General features: G+C 42.5%; 1 protein-coding gene across 4 annotated transcripts in view; it reads right to left on the reverse strand.

Annotated features, from left to right (window-relative positions):
• Positions 1-20518, reverse strand: part of LSAMP (limbic system associated membrane protein) — a 1673925-nt gene that overhangs the window by 73260 nt on the left and 1580147 nt on the right. For 3 of the 4 annotated variants that reach the window (XM_029577931.1, XM_029577930.1, XM_029577928.1), the window contains 4 exons: positions 16405-16539; positions 14255-14375; positions 6821-6969; positions 2329-2364 (listed from right to left, as the gene is read on the reverse strand). In XM_029577931.1, coding sequence (XP_029433791.1) covers positions 2329-2364; positions 6821-6969; positions 14255-14375; positions 16405-16539 — 441 coding nt within the window. The remainder of the gene's footprint in view (positions 1-2328; positions 2365-6820; positions 6970-14254; positions 14376-16404; positions 16540-20518) is intronic. The other variant, XM_029577932.1, reaches the window with a different exon arrangement.

Below are 20518 nucleotides of genomic sequence, written 5' to 3' on the forward strand. Positions count from 1 at the left end.
GCAAAACGGAGATTAGCGCGTCCAAAACACACGTCCAATCTAGCGCGTAACTAATAGTGCTCATCACATGTAAAGTATATGTAGATAAGGCTATTAGCAAAAACCCATGATGCAAAATGTTTCCCGTGCGGCCAATGCGACCTTGAAATGCGGCAAATTTTACACCATCCTATGGCTGGCATAAAGGTCTGCCACACACAAGAGCCCACTGTCAAAAACCAGAATTCCTGTCGAATCAGTTAAAAAAAAAAATTCATGAAAAAAAAATAATTTCTGGGCGCCCAACATACAATATTGTGCCGGTAACGGGAAAAAATGGATGCTCATGTTGAGCGCCCGTTTCCTAACCCGCACTGGCAGCCACCTCTCCTGGCTGCCCGATGCCAATGAGGCGCTAGGGACGCACATTTCCCCTTGTGCCTTCTTTTTAACGTGGCAGCTAATTTTAAAATTAAATCGGGCGCCTGGGAGAGTTGGATCGGCGTGCGTTAGGAGAGCGGGTGCTCATGATTGAGCGCCTGTTTTACCCACGTCAATATTGCATACTCTCTCTAATTGTGCCTGTTGCCACTTACTTTGCCCCTCCTCGAATTTCCCTAGAACACCACAGGGACTGCAAGAAAATAAATTACCACAGCTGGCTCAGAGCTGGAGGGCTTGTACTTTGCCCCTGAGCCATAGGGTGGGTCTTTAGTCCTTAGGGCTGCTGTCTAATTGCTGATAGGAAAGGCAGGACAGGCCATAACCATTCTCAGAGTGTAGGGACTTAGTTGCTTGACTTTCCATTTTATCTTTCTCAGACATTTCTTTTAGTATCTCATTCCATATTGGAAATAATATGGTGATTTTACTATAACTAAAACAATGCCTTTCATTTGGCAATTTGTTGTAAATGATGCTGGGATTAAATTGATCTCTCTTATGTGGGGGAAACCGAGCGGCGTTTCCCAGGCTGGATGCACAAAACCACACAGACTCCAGCCTTTTCCAAACAGCACTTTCAATTTATTCACATGCAGGCCGATACAGTACAGTGCGCTGCCCTTGGACGCGCGTTTTCCCTTACCCCTTATTCAGTAAGTGTTAGAGGTTTAAGTCATCTTAGGATCATTAGTTTCGCATATCCTTCCTTTATTTTCAAGGAGATGTGTTGTTTCATGTTTAGCTAAGGGTCAATTATTACTCCTAGATTTCGTACTTTAGTTGCTAGCTCAGCGGTTTGGTTATTTTTAGTTGTGAGTGTTGGTTGGATGTGGTGTATGGTTTTACGTTCTAGGTGTAGGAATTCCGTTTTGTCAGTGTTTATTACCAGTTCCATCTGATTTAAGAGCTGTTTAATTATCTCAAGATACATATTAGCAAGTTTCATTGTTTCTTCAATGGTGTTTACAATTGGTAGCAGTGCTTTTGTTGAAAACACTGATCTGTTCTCACAGGTACAAAGCACTAATGCAGGAAATGTAGATACATTCCCGGGTATATCAGAGGGGCAAAATTCTCCAGATGTGGCTGCAATGCCAAGTCTACTTTACTCTCTGAAGCAAAGTAATACACGTGTTTATGAGCTGGTAACTAGTTCTGTAAACAAAAAGCAGACGTGCAGAAGGTGTGCCTGGCCACAGTGCTTCACTCCGTGGTGCTGCCAGCTATGGCATCCTTGGGGTGTTCATCACGTTTCAGCGGAATGGACTGTATCACAACTGCCCTCTATTTTGTAACCATGGGCCAGGCTGTATGGAGTGCATATATTGTCAAGCGAGTTCATGAATGGTGTCAAACTTTCCCCAGACCAGGAACTTTCTGTAAAGGATGGGAGTGGTCTAGTTCTTGTAGATTCTATTTTAAACTTTCTTTTAAAGCATTTGGAAAAAGTCTGTTCCTCTCAACCCCCTCTCTATAAATGAGGAATTTAGGAGTTTGTAGCTCTATACTTTGAATAGTAAAAGCAGACCCACAAATTTCAGATCTCCTTTGAGTGGGACTTAAACAGAACTGGAGAAAGATGATCTTGTATTTTTGGAAGTTGTCAAAGTATAATGCACCTAGATTTGAATATCCATTATACCTGAGTCCTATGGCCTCTCCTATGTTAATTGTTCATCCAAGGATACTTTTTTTTTCCTCTGGAGTGGATTTGCCTGCTGGGAACTGGACTGAGACCCGCTAAATTCAATTTGGGAATTCAATCCAACCTTGTGGTTTAGATATGAAAGGCATTTTGCTTTATCAACAAAGATACTTATCTTCCTCAGCATAGAGCTTAAAGCCACACCCTAACTGATGGAGAATGACCTGAGATATATATATGACAAGGTAAAACATACTGACCTGAAAGAGGGTTGGGGATTGTGGGTAAAACAGGTTCTAAGGAAGAAAACAATAAAAAATGGAGAAATGAAAAGGGTAAATTATATAACAAATCTTTACAATGTGCCACATGAACAGCAATGATGAATTCAGACGGTAGTTGGATCCTGATGGCTTAAGAAGAATTAAGGAAACACAGTATATTATTTCACTGGCATATATATCCAATTCCACTTTTCCTGCTGGTATCTATATGTTTTTCTGAACTTGAAAATAGAAATGCAATTAAAGATACCTTTAGTGGTTTGGATCTTACCAGGCAACAGTTCTCTGGCCATGCAAATTCACAGAACTGGTACAGCACAGACGGCAGGTATACAAGGACCCCACCCTGCCCCACCAATGAGACCAAACCTTCCTATTAAGGAACTACATCTACAATTGAGACACTAGTTTAATTTTCATGTTGGTTTAATTCTCAGTATCTTTAGTGCTACTGCCACATTGAGTACCAGACATCAAACTGTGATATCTATCAGGATTTGAACCAATTTACTTTACAATAGCCACTGATCCATTAGGACATTGGGCTGCATCCGAACTAGTGATGGCATCCATGTCCATGTGTGCCATTCTTCAAAGACATTCAATCACTCATTTCTAAATTTTAAAGAAGTCCTGTTACATTCAAAAGCAGCATTATCAGCAAGTTCAGTTGTGCTAAGTCCCCGGCAGATGCGACCAAATCAAGCCATGATTTTTATGTTGACATTTTTCCACCAAAAACTGAGGTTTTCAAGAATAAAATTTATTCAGTGATGACTTGTTAAATCAAAATGGTCTTGTGAAGAAATACACTTCCAAGAACAGTTTAGGAAAGCTGAGCTGATCCATGGCTATCCATGCACAGAATTTTAGAAAGTCCTTCCACTACAGCTCAGTTGGGTCAGTAGTTGCTTTGAACAGCTGGGAGCAATTAATAAGTTTGGCCATTCTGCTTCAAGCTTCCCAGTTGCACTGAGGGAATACACAAGAGAAATGATTTCCTCTTTTGAAGTGATACTGCATTTGCACAGTACCCTGTCCTCCCCCTCTCCAGTCATTGCAGAAATATATTCTAAACGTTGAGTCACTTAGAGTGATAAACTTCACTTAGCTTAATTTTGTGTTAATGAAAATGGATTAAATCTTGGCCTAGGACTGCTTACGGTATTAACATATACTTAGGGATCTTCATTTTCAGTTTTTATTTTATTATCCCTTGGAATTTATCAGTGTTTATTATTATAATCAACCAAATGGCAGAATATCAGTTACAAAAATGATTCCTTTCTTTCCTCAATGAATTTCTCCTGTTTTTGTTGGCCATAAACACTGATAAATTCTTAGGGAAAATAAAAAAACTGAAAATGAAAGTTCCTATATATAGTGAACGAGCGTCCACAAATATTTCAAAACAATATTATAAAATTATGCTGCAGTACATAGAAAATGGCTCATTGTTTGATGTGCAGATCTGTTTCATCCTAGATATTCTGTATTTTGCTGGGTGATCACTGTTTTCTACATGTGTTCTTTATACTGTCTTGCTTGTGTGCAGAAGAAAATTGAGCCAGCATTTCTTGTTCACTGTTTGGAATAGAGCTATTAGCAAGTCATTCAGTACTATAGTATACTCTACTTCTCCTAAAAAGATACCTGAAATAAAAGTACTGCTGACCTATGACACCCAGCTCGTGTCCTCAACTGTGATTCCTGGTTAATGCCCATTTCATCAGTATACTCAGCCTACAGTACCATAGCAGCAGGCTAGTGGAAAATTATAGAGATGAAGCAGGATATATATATATATATATATATATATATATATATATATATATATATTTTTTTTTTTTTTTAATAAATCTTATCACGCATTGTTCCCTTTGGGCTTTGCAATGTTCCAGTTTCATTTCAGAGCTTACAATAATTTCATGTTAGTTGTGTGACATATTAGAGCTGTATGATGTATGTTGATACTATCCATAAGTTGTAACTTCTATTTGTGAAGTAATAAAATAACATAATTTGTTTAAGACCTTTTCTTCACCATACCAGAACATCTGGTTATATAGTGGCTTTGCACAGCATGTCAGCTGCTGATGACTAGCCAAGCTGAAAGAGACTGCTGCCGAGAAAATGTGATGAAGAGCTGGCTGAAGCCTTGTCATGCTCAAATACTATTTCTACTGCCAAAGGAAGGAGTTTAAATTCACTTAAGGATGAGTCCTCAGGGATATTAAGCTGTTTAGCCAGACAGATGGACAATATTTTTGAAGAAACGCCTCTGATTGCATTGCATACCCAATGTACGATGGAACTTGGATTTTTATTCTTCAGAGTCACGGTTTAAGTGGTTTGTGCGCTGAGGTGTCACCGTGCACAGTATGTCTCTCCATTGTTTAAGGGTCAGCATGCTACAAAACCTAGAAATCTGAAAATGCTCAGAGAGCGAAATTTCTGAAGCCATTTCAGTGGTGATGGACTTCTAGAAAACCAATTGCCTCCCCGATATGCAGATAAAAGGTTGCAGGAGGCCTTTATCTGTGGACATTTACCTACAGGAGGGGAAAACGTACTGGGGGTGGGGAGAGGGGGCAGAGTTGAGGAAAGGTTTGCACTAACCGCAGTACTTCTGAATATTTGAAAACTATTTACATAATTTTCTCAGGAAATCTACCTGCACTACTTAGCAGGTGTAAACACATGTGGGTGGGTTTTCTGGGATCGTTTTCAATGGGGAAGTACATGCTTGCTTTTTCTTTTGAAAAGTAACAAAGTCCGCGGGTAAAAAGCCAGCTAGCATGTTTCTCTGTCGAATGGGGTTTGTTGTAATGTGCATGGCACAATTGTTCAGAATGTATTGTAGGTATTTGTACTAGAACACTGTGCATAGTTGTGCTTTTAGTGGCCAGAATATCTCTGCCTGAAGCATGTGACATATTTATGAATGATGACAACTATTGTAATATATTTTCCTGCACAAGTGCATATATCCCTGATGTAAGTGTACGGGTGTAAAAATGATTAGGTTGGTGTGGAAAATGCAGAGGGTAATTAGCTGAGTAGTTAGGGAGTTACCTGGCTAGATCAGACCCTTGAAAATTTCCTAAGCTGAAGCAGGTTAAAATTTAGCTGTGGTATAAATGGACCTTTTGGGAGGCAGGGTTAGGTTAGGAAAGACAACTATGTGCATATATTTGATTTTCAAGATCAATGTACAAAGTTTACGTACACAGATATGCACTGTCCTTTTGAGGTGTGAAAATGTGTGTGCATGCCCTTTTATGTTTCCCCCAATACCCTCCCATCCGATCTTATCCAAAATGTTGCTTCTCTATCACTTCCAGACAGTGGCCTTCTGCCTCATCAACAGATAAAGACAGATGTCGTCCTGAGCCCTCTCCCTCCCACAAGACTGGCAGATAACCAAGTTCTTCCATTTCCTCCCTCCCCCAAGACCGCCTTCTCTAGCTCCGATGTTCTCATCTTCACTTGCAGGAGGGACACGAGAGCTCTCTTGCTAGCACCCACTGCTTACAGCTGAATGTGGCAACCTACTGGAATTTCATCACTACACAAGTGCCAATAGGAGAGCTGTCATGTTCCTCCTGCAGGTGAAGATTGGGACCCTCCAGAATCACAAGTACTAATTTTAGGATGATGGTTGAGAGTCAGGTCTGGGTGGGGGAACCGATGGACATTTCAAGGCTAAGGAAGGGGAGCTGTGTATGGGAGGGGGGTTAGGGGAGCTTGTTATATACAAATAGAATGGGATATGTGGTTTTCAAAGACTCCCAGCAGTTAGGCAGTGGGCTAAATTTTACCTGGCTAAGTTGACTTAGATTAATTATTAGCTACAACCTAATCTAATGCTGGCCATGTAAAAACAGATGGATATGTTAGTAGTTTCTTCAAAATTGCCAACAAAATGATTTTAAAAAGAGATGTGACAGATAAAGAGAAGAGACCTGTTGGGAAACAGACACCACAGTCGTCAGCACTACAAGCATCTGTAATTTTTACTAGCAGGGGTCTTCAACTGCAAAATAGTGAAGGTTTACAATCCTACAGTATATAATATAATATGCAGCAAAATATATCACCTATACAAATTCAGCATAAATAGGTAATCAGAGAAGGATGATGATAATAATATAAATAATGTTTTACATTCTACAGTATTTATACTGGAGCCTTTAGATAGTGTGCGATGTGTGTCTAGTCATCGATCTTGTAGAGCGTATTCCTGAGGAAAGACATGTGTGGCATGTTTGAACAGTTACTATGGTAATATGGTGTACCTGATTCCCCATTTCTGTAGATCTAGGTATACAGGGTATGAATCTGGAGCTGCTGAAACCTACTCCCTTTGGGTATCTGTGGACACCTCACATTTTACTACATAGGCTGCAAATACCCAATAACAAAAATAACCCTGTAGCTCCTGCTCCTTTTGAGACTCTGTACTCACTGAAAAGGGATATGCTGGCATTTGCAATTCCCAGCTTGTTAGTTGCCACGCAGGTGTAGTTGCCGTAGTGATCATCGGTGACATTGGCGACCATCAGGGTGGATTGGCTCCCAGTACTCTTGATCTCCATACCCTGGGCATTGTTTATCCTGAGAGTCCAAGAGAAAAGATGATCAAGCAAATAAAGTCAACTGCATACATCAAACTAGCTAACTTCACAAATGGACTAGACGATGCAAGGAGGAGTAAGAAGCGATGTTCCTAAAGCAGTGGTTCCCTTCCCAAATCTGTCCTGGAGAACCCCTAGTCAGTCATGTTTTCAGGATATCTGCAATGAATATGCATGAGATAAATTTGCATGCAAAGGAGGCAGTGCATGCCAATCTACCTCATGCATATTCATTGCAGATATCTTGAAAATCTTACTAACTGGGGGTCCCCCAGGACAGATTTGGGAACCACTGTTCTAAAGTCTAAAGGCTGCCAACTGTGCAAAAGTGAGCACCAGCCAAGCAAACTCTATAACTATGGATACTGTAATAAAAGTGGTCATTGTCCATATCCATTATAAGTGGAATATAAATGGCTTTAAATAAATAAATAATAAAGTCATACTTGATGCTTCAGGGCTTTGTGAAATAGAAGGTCAAGCCAATTGTGTTCAATCCCTAAGACAGGGCTTTCCAAACCTGTCCTGGTGACCCTCACAGTCAATCATGTTTTCAGGCTATCTACAATGAATATGCATGAGGTAGATTTGTATATATATTGGATCTCCAATGTATGCACGTTTCTCATGCATATTCATTGTGAGACTCATATTCAGCCAACAGTCACTGGATAAAGTTAACTGAAGAACTTTGTCCCGTTATTATTATCTGGATATGCAACACAAATTCATGCCAGCTGAATATTTAGTCTAAAACTGTTTAGACAAAGTTGCCCAGGTAACTTCAGGGCAGCTATTAATACAGACAGTTTTATTCAGGTAACTTTGTTCAGCCAGTGCCGAATATCAGCACTGACCAGAAAAGTGAAATTGTGCCTCAGCAATGTCACCAGCGAGGGGGGGTTTGCATGGAATTTTAAGATGTATGGATTTGTTAGCTACCTCCAGTCACACATTTTGAATATGAATCTCTGTGGATATCCTGAAAACCTGACTGGCTCCTGGGGTCAACCAAGGCAGGATTGGAAAGCCCTGCCCTAAGACTTCATGGGAGTAATGGGATTGATTAGCCAAAGTCTGACTGCTCTGGCTTAATATATGATCAGAGGCTAGGCCATAATGGACTAAATATTCTCAGGCTGAGGCCTCATCATGTGACTGTACAACAACTATGAGAATGGAAAAAGTAAACTGATGTGCGAGCTCTGTGGGGATAGGGTTTTCCCCCTGGACTTATGTTTTAGTGAAATCACAAATATTGCTCAAAACACACTTTCACATATGCAGACAAAAAGGGTACAACTAATAGAGGCAGGAGACGAAAATGGCAGAGGGATAGACAGTGAGACAGAATCCTCACCGACAGAAGCAACTCAACTGCTCTGATTACAAGGAAAGCGTTTGTACTACATTATCATCATTGCAATTATTGTCTTTGCTATATCCGTGTAATCCCAATATTTAAAAAAGGCTCCAGGGGCGATCCGGGTAACTATGGACTAGTGAGCCTAACTTCAGTCCCAGGAAAAATAGTGGAAACCAGAGATCTGAATCGTGTGATCGATCGTCTTAACGATCGATTTTGGCTAGGGGGGGGGAGGGAATCTGATCGTTGCGGTTTTGTTTTTTTTAAAAATCGTTTAAATCGTAAATCGGGGGAGGGCGGGAAAACCGGCACCCTAAAACAACCCTAAAACCCACCCCGACCCTTTAAAATAAATCCCCCACCCTCCCGAACCCCCCCAAAATGTTTTAAATTACCTGGGGTCCAGTGGGGGGGTCCCGGTGTGATCTTCCACTCTCGGGCCACGGCTGCGTTAATAGAAATGGCGCCGGCGCTACCTTTGCCTTGTCATATGACAGGGCAAAGGTAGCGCCGGTGCCATTTTGGTTCCTGTCCCCCGACGTCACGAGCGCAGGAGATCGCTCCCGGACCCCCGCTGGACCCCCAGGGACTTTTGGCCAGCTTGGGGGGGCCTCCTGACCCCCACAAGACTTGCCAAAAGTCCAGCAGGGGTCCGGGAGCGACCTCCTGCACTCGGGTCATATTGCAAAATGGCGCCGGCCATATGACCGTATTGTCATATTGCAAAATGGCGCCGGCCATATGGCCGGCGCCATTTTGCAATACAGCAATACGACCCAAGTGCAGGAGGTCGCTCCCGGACCCCCGCTGGACTTTTGGCAAGTCTTGTGGGGGTCAGGAGGCCCCCCCAAGCTGGCCAAAAGTCCCTGGGGGTCCAGCGGGGGTCCGGGAGCGATCTCCTGCGCTCGTGACGTCGGGGGACAGGAACCAAAATGGCGCCGGCGCTACCTTTGCCCTGTCATATGACAGGGCAAAGGTAGCGCCGGCGCCATTTCTATTAACGCAGCCGTGGCCCGAGAGTGGAAGATCACACCGGGACCCCCCCCCCCCCACTGGACCCAAGGTAATTTAAAACATTTTGGGGGGGTTCGGGAGGGTGGGGGATTTATTTTAAAGGGTCGGGGTGGGTTTTAGGGTTGTTTTAGTGTGCCGGTTTTCCCGCCCTCCCCCTTCCCCTCCCCCTCCCCCGATTTTTGACGATAAATCGGGGGAATTCCTATTGTATGGTGCCTCTAACTATTTTTGACGATTTAAAATATATCGGACGATTTTTTAAATCGTCAAAAAACGATTCACATCCCTAGTGGAAACTATTCTCAAGATCAAAATCTTAGAGCATATAGAAAGACATGATTTAATGGAACACAGTCAACACGGATTTACCCAAGGGAAGTCTTGCCTAACAAATCTGCTTCACTTTTTTGAAGGGGTTAATAAACATGTGGATATAGGTGAACCGGTAGATGTAGTGTATTTGGATTTTCAGAAGGCGTTTGACAAAGTCCCTCATGAGAGGCTTCTACGAAAACTAAAAAGTCATGGGATAGGAGGCGATGTCCTTTCGTGGATTACAAACTGGTTAAAAGACAGGATACAGAGAGTAGGACTAAATGGTCAATTTTCTCAGTGGAAAAGGGTAAACAGTGGAGTGCCTCAGGGATCTGCACTTGGACCGGTGCTTTTCAATATATATATAAATGATCTGGAAAGGAATACGACGAGTGACGTTATCAAATTTGCAGATGACACAAAATTATTCAGAGTAGTTAAATCACAAGCAGATTGTGATACATTACAGGAGGACCTTGCAAGACTGGAAGATTGGGCATCCAAATGGCAGATGAAATTTAATGTGGACAAGTGCAAGGTGTTGCATATAGGGAAAAATAACCATTGCTGTAGTTACACGATGTTAGGTTCCATATTAGGAGCTAGCACCCAGGAAAAGGATCTAGGCATCATAGTGGATAATACTTTAAAATCGTCGGCTCAGTGTGCTGCAGCAGTCAAAAAAGCAAACAGAATGTTAGGAATTATTAGGAAGGGAATGGTTAATAAAACAGAAAATGTCATAATGCCTCTATATCGCTCCATGGTGAGACCACACCTTGAATACTGTGTACAATTCTGGTCGCCGCATCTCAAAAAAGATATAGTTGCGATGGAAAAGGTACAGAGAAGGGCAACCAAAATGATAAAGGGGATGGAACAGCTCCCCTATGAGGAAAGGCTGAAGAGATTAGGGCTGTTCAGCTTGGAGAAGAGACGGCTGAGGGGGGATATGATAGAGGTCTTTAAGATCGTGAGAGGTCTTGAATGAGTAGATGTGACTCGGTTATTTACACTTTCGAATAATAGAAGGACTAGGGGGCATTCCATGAAGTTAGCAAGTAGAACATTTAAGACTAATCGGAGAAAATTCTTTTTCACTCAACGCACAATAAAGCTCTGGAATTTGTTGCCAGAGGATGTGGTTAGTGCAGTTAGTGTAGCTGGGTTCAAAAAAGGTTTGGATAAGTTCTTGGAGGAGAAGTCCATTAACAGCTATTAATCAAGTTTACTTAGGGAATAGCCACTGCTATTAATTGCATCAGTAACATGGGATCTTCTTAGTGTTTGGATAATTGCCAGGATGCTGGGCTTGATGGACCCTTGGTCTGACCCAGCATGGCAATTTCTTATGTTCTTATGTTCTTATGTGTATTCTGCATTGGTTTCTGGAGTATAACTTAACATGGATATTAAACACTGCTTATCCCAGCATCTACTGTGTGCTTACTCAGAGTGTGAGTGTGTGAATGTGGCTTTGTGTTTTCTAAAGCTGCAGATCCTGCTGGAAGGAAGCCTTCAGGATACCACTTTGTGTCTTTAAGTGACAAATTTTGCTGGGGGGAGTTGCCTGGGGTATACCGGCCTTGTTTCTTTAAGTGGCAGATCTTAGCAGGGGAGTTGCCTGGGGACTATCAAGTGGCAGATCTTAGCAGGGGAGTTGCCTGGGGACTATCGGCTCCTTTGTGCCTTTATGTTTTACCATACTTACACAGTGAACCTACAACACCTCCATAGAGCGGTAGTTACAACCCTAAACATTTGCTGGGCAGAGCAGATGGTCCATTTTGGTCTTTATCTGCCATCATTTACTGTGATACTATGTGTATATCTTGCACTCAGACCCTGAAGAGTACTCCTATTTTTAAGTAAACATAAGAGAGATGGTTCATTTAGGTTCGAAGACATTTGCCTGTAACATCTGTGCAAACTTGTGGCTTATGCGTTACAATCCAGGCATGGTTGATACGGCTATTTATCCTTCAACAGTGGCCAAAATGAATACGATTATAATTGAGTAATAACCAAATAAGGGTTAAATCTTCCAAGCCTCTTGGCAGAATGCTAAAAAGCTGCAGAGATGGCGTGTTCAAGTGGCCAGAGGAATCTCTGTTGCTTTCCATGGACAGCCCAAAGACTCCTATAGAAATGTGTAACCATGTGATTGTTATTATTACTGTGAAACAAGGTGATATTTGGGGGAAAATAAAACATTTTACGGGAAATGAGAGAAGTGGAATAAGTAAACTGCTCAGGGCAAATAAGAACTTGTGTTTATAAATTCATTGAACTGTAATAAAATGTCTCATTTCCATTAGTTTTATTGTTAAACAGTACCTTAGATGTTTCTATTACAAGAGCAATGAATTTAAATTATATTGATGCTGTCTATGGGGTGGCACTGCTGAGCATAAAATGGAGAGGCCAAGAACTGCCCAGATTAAATTTAAAATATACATAGGTCTATATTTAGCGTTATTTGTTTGGCTAAGTTCAGACAAAGTAATTCTGAAAATTGTATTGGTAAATGCAAGCACTACATGGACTTGCTTGAAAAAGACCTAGCTTGTAGTGCAATCAAAAAAACATTACTTATGAAATGAAAAAAAATGAGATCCATTTTCAGCAGCACAGGAAATAGAATTATCCAGATAACTTTACTCAGATATTTAGCAGCATGCAGCCGGCTATGCGTTCTGCTGAATATGCCCACATAAAGTTCAAGTTATCCAGATAAAGTAATATGGATTCTTTTAGGACTGCTCTCCAGGATGACCAGATGTAGCTAGCTAACACTGATTATCAGCATTATGCAGCTAAATTTATCTGGATAAAGCTGTTAGCCCTGTTCAGGAACAGCTCAAATTTTTCTGGGTACGTTTTATCTGGTTAGAAACTTAACTGGATAAATCTGTGGTGGTTGGCACGGCAGGCAATTCAAATCTCTCAGTATGACTGGCTAAGGACCAGTGTTCTTATGGACCTCTATATTTCTCCTACTTGCATTCAGGTTTTTAAAGTTTCTGTCATCAAACCTTTATTAGGGATGTTTATTTAGCACCTATTTAGCCATCTTTTAGAGCCAGATGAAAGGACAGGGTCAGAAATATTTGCAAAAATTGGAAAATCATTAGCATTTTATGCATGTTGTGATTTTTGCATGTTGCTTATAATTAGAATGCATTAGAAAACTGCATAAAATAATAAACAAATATGTCACAAGTCATTTAGCCTGGGGGATTCTGAAATGTCTGAAGTTTTGCCTAGGTCCCGAAATTGGCCCTAAGCAATATTTGGTGCATATGCTAAAAGATGGGAAAATAAAACCATGGGTCTTTATGAACAGGAAGTGTGGGGGGAGGGAGGGGAAAAAAGGGAGGAGGTATGGGGACTAGAAGTGCATGTGTGCTTTGCATCCCTGCACTTCTAGTCCGTTGCAGGCCAATGGCGGGGGAGGAGGAGCGCCGCTTGGCTTTATTAATTCACAGTAGCGCGTCTTCCTCCTCCAGCTGTGCCTGAGATTGGGCAATAAGAAGTGTAGGAACAAAAAGGGTTTCCACCTTACCCAGGTCAACCCATAAAGGTGGATCCATTCCTGTTTTGCCCCACTCCAAGGGTTAAACTTTGGTGAAGTGGCAACCCAAGGTACAAAAAATGAGGCCACTTCAAGCCCTGGTTGCACAAACAATACTGAACCATCAGTAAAACAGAAGGCAATGATCTACATGAAGGCTCAATATTATTTCTGTTGGCCACATAAAAGGTATTACAGTCAACAATGATTGTAGCCTTCATCAGGACCAATATTGCTACCAGAATTTTGCGCCACATGTTTAAGAACAAAACATAAAACTTGTGTTGCCAGCAAGTGCTCAACTTCTAACCATGCTGGACGCTCATTGTCTACTCTTTATGTTATTGCATTCCAATCATATCATTTCCATTCATTATTGACACTCCACTTGCAGCTCAATTTACAACAGGACACTCTCGCCACTTCCTATTGGAGGTCACAGCTATTGGTCCTATGGGGTCAGGTGGGCCGGGGGGGAGTGAATGGAAGGATGAGGTTAAACATGTAAAGATTTTGCACTGGGACAAATACTGCTCCAAATATCCCAGTATTTTCAGCAGGGAAACTAAATTGCTAGTGCAAACCTGGAACAATTTTTTGAACCCCTGTGCCCTGGATGCTGAAAGATCATGTAGTGCCTTGAATGTTTTGCTACCCATCGGTGGATGTATAAAAAAAAAATAGAAAAAATCTATAACTGCAGACACAATAATGTTTGAAGTATGGAATGTTCACATGAAAAAATATTATTATAATCCTGTGCTAAGAAGGCTCTCTAGAAGAGTAGAAAATGCACTTTTGAACAGCTCAGTAAGAACTAACTAGGGCATTCAAAACCACTTATGCTAATCCACCGTACATTTTGAATCCCAAATAGCATTTTTGATCTTTAATTGGAGCCCTGTCCTGGATGCAATTAGCAATGTCCTAGCTCTGCTTGGGGCCCATCAGTTCGCTGATGCCCTGCTTCCTCACGTCCACAGTCAATGGACTTACCTACTGTCGTCTCTGTACCATTCGAAGTCGGGCAAGGGTATGGCGGACGCCTCGCACTGGAGGGTGGCTTGTTTCCCTGTGGCAGCTTTATGGTTTTTGGCGCCTGTGATAGTTGGCGGGTCTGCAGAGAAAGAAATGGCCCTTGTGAAACCCCCTGAAACTTTTTGGTACATCACAAGAACGGTCGACCTCCTGAAGGTGGGCAGGAATGTGGACCAAATATAATAGCAGGCAGAGTATCTAAAACTGAAATGATCTTCTCTGCATGCAGGCTGCTACAGAGTGAAAGAAACTTAGAAAACCCAATCTGAGAGTGACCACAGGGAGCGATCTAACAGGACGACAAGATGCTGCTACAAGCAGAGCCTAACTGTGAGCTGGAAATGCGGCTAGCCCTCCACCAGTCACTTGCTGTATGGATGTGGTGAGTGATTTTTTTTTTTTTTCAAGTCAGCCCTTGCCACACAGCTGAACTGGGGCAGAGTTTTGACTTTGATGCTACTGCTCCTCCCTGGAGGTTTCACCCTGGTGGTGTTTAAACTTGATTTAAAAAAAAAAAAAAAAAATTCAAAGAAACCAGTGGCAAGGAAGCTGGGAGTCCAAAACGATCAACATTTGTTTTTGTCATGGTCTAGATGAGGAAATACGTAAAGGTGAGCTGGAAATCGAGGAGTGGGATGTGCACATGGAACCCACCCCATCTAATTTTTATAAAGGGATTTTTAGCATCTAGAGCTGCTGTATCTTGAATAATCATTGTAAACAGAAGGCCTGGCAGCCCCCTTGCCTCTAGACCTTTGGTTTGTTGGGATTTCCCCAGCTCCATCTCTTTCCACCCCCAGATCTCTCTGACATTTAGCAGTAAGGGAATAGCAGCAATTTTGCTTTATGTCTGCAGTGAGACAGAGTATTCCTGTTCTACTCCACTGCTTAGAGGTGCAAGATGAATCACGCAGTAAACAAACATCTTCCTCATAACCTGCTGAGGGCTGCAGCTGGGTTTGTGGCTGCTGTAGCCCCCGTTGCCGGTCTTCCTGTTAAAGAGACTTGTGCCTCACGCTTATTCCTCCAATTAGTGTTGCTTGTGTGCACTTAAACATCATGTCAAGAGGAGATGGACTGAGTTGTGAAGGATTATCATTTGTGGTTCAGGTGCTCTTATTCTTGAGCACCTATGGAGAGGTCTTTGGCCCGGCTGGGCTTTTCTGGAGGAGTGGAGTGGGAAGTGGAGTTGTCATGCGTGGTCATTCCCAGAGCAAAGGCCATCTATGCTGGGGAGCTACATGCGGCTTCTGATATTCCATATCTGCTAGATAAAGGCGTGGTCTATAATGAACTCACCTGCCTTTCTTTGTGGACCTGTGGGGCTATGGCAGGAAATTTTCTGGTACTTTTTGCTGGAGATCTGCTGATTTTACTGGCGACTCAGATACACCTCAACGACTTTGTGGTGCTACACAGAGTAGCATTGACTATTGAGTAGGCAGGTGAGCCAATTACACTGTGGCTATCTGGCAGGAGGGCCCGAAATGGCAAGCTATACTTTATTATCACGCGTAACTGGAAGATGCCACCATAGCCGCACAGTTAGTAGACTCCAGCTTATTAAAATTCTGAATTTGAAGGGCAAATAAATCAGAGTTTATTTTGCTCATCATTGCGCTCACAAAATCCAGGGTTTACTTTATAAATGAAGGAAGGGGGGGAGGCAATTTTCAAAAGGTTTTCCATTGAGAAACAGGTATTTACCCAGGGAAAAATGCCTTCTGAAAACACCCCCACCTTTGTATTCAAGGAGCAAGGGTGCCATGGGAATATCAACATGAAACCCCGGTGCATGCATAAGGATTTTGTTTTGATATCCCCAAGGCAGCGGTCTGCAGTTGGATTTTTGAAGTGGAAATCTGCAGGGAGCTTCCCCTTTGACAACTGGTTTGCAGGTCCTGGGCTGCAAAGTACCCACGGGCCTGTAAACTACCCGAGGGGACTGAAAATTCCCCTCCCCCACAAAAGAGTTGTAGAACATGAGAGATTTTGCCATGCATTGCTCTCTGCCTGCCTACATAAGCCAAACCCTCTTTGGGACTCCCCAGATCCAGACGGCTCCTGCTGGCACTAGGCTTACGCTTCTGTCCACCACCTGTACTCACAGTTCACAGTGACTCGGACTTGCTTCACATCCGCAGACGACACCTCGTTAGCGGCTTTGCACTCGTATTTTCCCGACTGCTCCCGCGTGATTTTGACGATTTCCAGGTATTCCTCTTCCCAGTTTAAATCACCATCTTTAGAGGGAGAAAAAAAAAAAGTAAAAGACCAAAAATATATTTATTTCTTTCAGATTTTTCAGCATTCCAGAAAGACTTTCAGGCAGCTGGACAGCTCACTGGAAGGCAGCGCTTTTGACACAATTGGTTTGGCTCAGGTCAAGGCCAGCAGACCACCACATGAAACTGGAAGTACTTCTGAATAAAAAGGTCATTTCTTAAAACATGCTTTAATGCTGTAAAAATAGCTGAGATTGTTTGCCTTCATAATGGAAAACGTACGTTTCTTTTATGCTTGGCAGTCTAGAAATATGTACAATCATGGCAGACAATGGCTGCAAAGGCCATCTAGCCTGCCCATTGCGATACTGCAGACTCTACATGATCTCTTTATTTATGGCACTTCTAAGTGTGGCCTGGCACATGAGAATTCTCAACAGATTTTCTGAATTGTTTAACCATCATTCAAAAAGAACACTTGATGACAACAGTAGGTAATAGCTAGCAGTATGCACTTGTTTATTCAGAGCTTGATCTCCAGATTACATAAACCACTTGGGTATTTGAAAACCCAATAGCTTCTGAGGCCCTGTTTGAAGTATCCAAGCCTTATAATAGCACTGTGTTTCCCTACTTAGCCTCTCTGTGCCAAGGGTTTGAAGGCTTCACCTCCTGCCTGTGCAGATCCTGCAGGCCCGATCTAAGAGACATTGCAAACCCCAGCTCCCCTGCCCCACCATGCATTCAACACTGCCAGCAGTGCTGACTTGCATGGTGCAGAAGACTGTGCAGCCCTAATGCTTAGAGCTTATAGGGAGGAAGACGAAAAACACCTCTCACTACGAGTCCTTGTGCTAGTATCTTAACAACCCAGCACTTAAGCTGAAATTGCAACTGTATGGGTCACAGACTGGGATTTGGCACATAATGAGCTGAACACACTTTATAAATAGTGTGTGTGTGTGTGTATATATATATATATCAGGCCTGATTTTTAAAAGCATTTACATGCATAAGATGCAGTTTCATGGGCATAAATGGGCTATTACAAAATTGCGCGTATTTTTATATTCACTTGAAAGAGCTGCTCACAGGGTGGAGTTGGGGGTGGGTCAGTCGAAGAAAACATTTATGTGCATGCCTTCAATTTTCGTACCTAAGCCTGCAAGCGTGTCCCCCTTCTCCCAAGTGGCTGTGAGTGCACCTCACTGGGCTCTGCATAGGCCCACTAATATTCAAGGTGGACGTAACCTACATCCACTTTGAAAATTCCAGTTGAGGTCTGCGTGTATTTTCTATACTCAGACTTCAGCCCTACACAGCTTGCTATAAAATTACACTGGTGATGTTACACGATCTGTGATGATGGAGCAATTCTACAAAGGACTTATACTGGCCTGCCCAGTGGCAGTGTCCTGGGCCCATGAAGGAGTAATAAATATGCATTCCAAGGTCATTGGGAATTAGAGTGCTACAGAATACTTGGGCAAAATATTGCTCTCCTACATCAACACCTGTATGCAGCCTGAACACTTTTGGTGCTGGAATGGCCTTCATCCTTCAGACTTATGTCTGAAGTCTGCTTTGAATCATGGCTTGGAGGAGGATATTTTTTTCAGAAAGTGAGCTATCTAGGCTGCGTTCTAGCCCAGGCCTTGCATCTCTTCTCTGTCCATGAATGGCAAGAACCAAGCAATAACCACTCCAAATCCAAAGGTTTAACACCACAGCCCACAGGGATCTATTCTAACTGATTTGTGTTATTTGCTAACATAACATGATTTCTGTAAAAGGGTCATGACAGCTAATGAAGAATTTAAACAAATGACTCCATGTTTCAATTTTAAATTGATACAGGGCGAACGATGCTACTTAGCATGCATGCTTTTCAAACATTACACAATTGGTAGAAAGGTACAGATTTGTCTTTTGAAGAAATTAACCTGGAAAATTGAAAACACCAGAGACAGACGGGCTATCATGATAGGTCAACTTCATAGTGGCTGCTTAGAATGTCTGAATAACCTTCCTGCCCCTTCCATTCTGCTTGTAAATTTTCCTTTTGAAAAGCAAGGCTTTGGAAAAGCAGCAAGTGGCTGACCTGGAGACCAGCAAAACGAGCACTGTTCACTATTTGAGTAAAAATCTTCTGGATTGCACGTGGGATGGAGGGGAGAGGCTTAAAAAGAGATGCATCTTCATACTTAGTGCTGTAACCTAGAAGTTCAAGGTCATTTATGAATCCAAGTCCTCTGGTAGCCAATACATAAGCACTGTGGGGTCTTTTACCCATAAGGCTAAAGGGGCTAAAATATAAACAGGAAAGCTGCAATTAATTTCCTTTCCACTGCTATTTATTACTCAATTGTAAAGACAGATTGTGAGGGTCAGAAAGGGACCGGCAAAATTTACTACCTTTTAAGTGACTGCTACAGCTTGGCAAGTGACAGACACATAAATCCATTACACAGTACTCTTTCTCTCTTTCTCCACAAGCACACAGGCAATGGAGGGCCATCTCCATGGCACTGCTGTATAAGGGATTCAAGTTCAGGCAGCCTGGCAGGCACTAAATGGATCAAAGTGGAGATTACTTAGGGCTGGGGAGGAAAGCTTGTGTTTACATGCAGGCTGGCATCTCCAGCTGGGGAAAACAACTTGGCATGCCCTGTGTGTGGATGAGGGGGAGTGCTATTCCCCCTCTCTTCTCAACCTCCTTAAAAAAAACAAAAAACAATCAATACATTTGAATTAGTGTGTGCTACCTCCCGAGACACGAGATGGGAACCTTCGTTTTTAGTTTATATTTTATTTTTCCTGGAAATGTATCCATGTTTATTACGACATGAGCAAATACTGTAGTTACCAAGAAAAATGAAGTAGTTTTTTTCCCCACCTATTTCGCCTGTTTTTGTTCTCGTTGTACTAAACACTGATAAATTCACAGGAAAAACAACAGAGAAAATGAAAGCCAACTCCCATCTTCAGACTGGCAACCCTGGTGCTGCCTTGGAGGAAGAAGGACTCATGACTGGACAGCATCAACCTGATGCAGCAGGAAATGATCCTATAGCAAGGACCTGCTCTCCAGGTGATGCATTGTCCTTTCACACTGAGGATATCTCCCGAAGGCCTACTGCCCAGGAGGGAAGGGTTAGGTCAGCCTTCATAGTTGGTGATTTGATTATTAGGAATGTAGATAGCTGGGTGGCGGGTGGGCGTGAGGATCACCTGGTAACTTGCCTATCTGGTGCGAAGGTGGCGGATCTCACGCGTCACCTAGACAGGATTTTAGATAGTGCTGGGGAGGAGTCGGCTGTCGTGGTATATGTGGGCACCAACGACATAGGAAAATGTGGGAGGGAGGTTTGGGAAGCCAAATTTAGACTCTTAGGTAGAAAGCTTAAATCCAGAACCTCCAGGGTAGCATTCTCTGAAATGCTCCCTGTTCCACACGCAGGTCACCAGAGGCAGGCAGAGCTCCGGAGTCTCAATGCGTGGATGAGATGATGGTGCAAAGAAGAGGGATTCAGTTTTGTTAGGAACTGGGGAACCTATTGGGGAAGGGGGAGTCTCTTCCGAAGGGATGGGCTCCACCTTAGCCAGGGTGGAACCAGACTGCTGGCACTAACCTTTAAAAAGGAGATAAAGAAGCGTTTAAACTAGAATAAAGGGGAAAGCTGACAGTCGTCAGCAGCGCATGGTTCGGAGAGAGGTATCTTCAAAGGATACTAATGATGCATTAGAATTAGGGCATCCCGACAGTGAGGTTCCAATTATAAGAAAAGTAGTCCAAGTGTCTGTAACTAAAAACTCAGCTGAGCTAAAAAATTATAAGTTATCCCTATCAATTAAAAAGCAGAATGAAAATACAAACAAAAAAACAAACTTTGAAATGTCTGTATGCTAATGCCAAAAGTCTAAGAAGTAAAATGGGAGAATTAGAATGTATAGCAGTGAATGACAATCTAGTATATAAACAAACCCCCAGTGTATT

Source organism: Rhinatrema bivittatum, chromosome 15 (genome assembly GCF_901001135.1).
Source record: "Rhinatrema bivittatum chromosome 15, aRhiBiv1.1, whole genome shotgun sequence".
NCBI classification, from domain to species: domain Eukaryota; kingdom Metazoa; phylum Chordata; class Amphibia; order Gymnophiona; family Rhinatrematidae; genus Rhinatrema; species Rhinatrema bivittatum.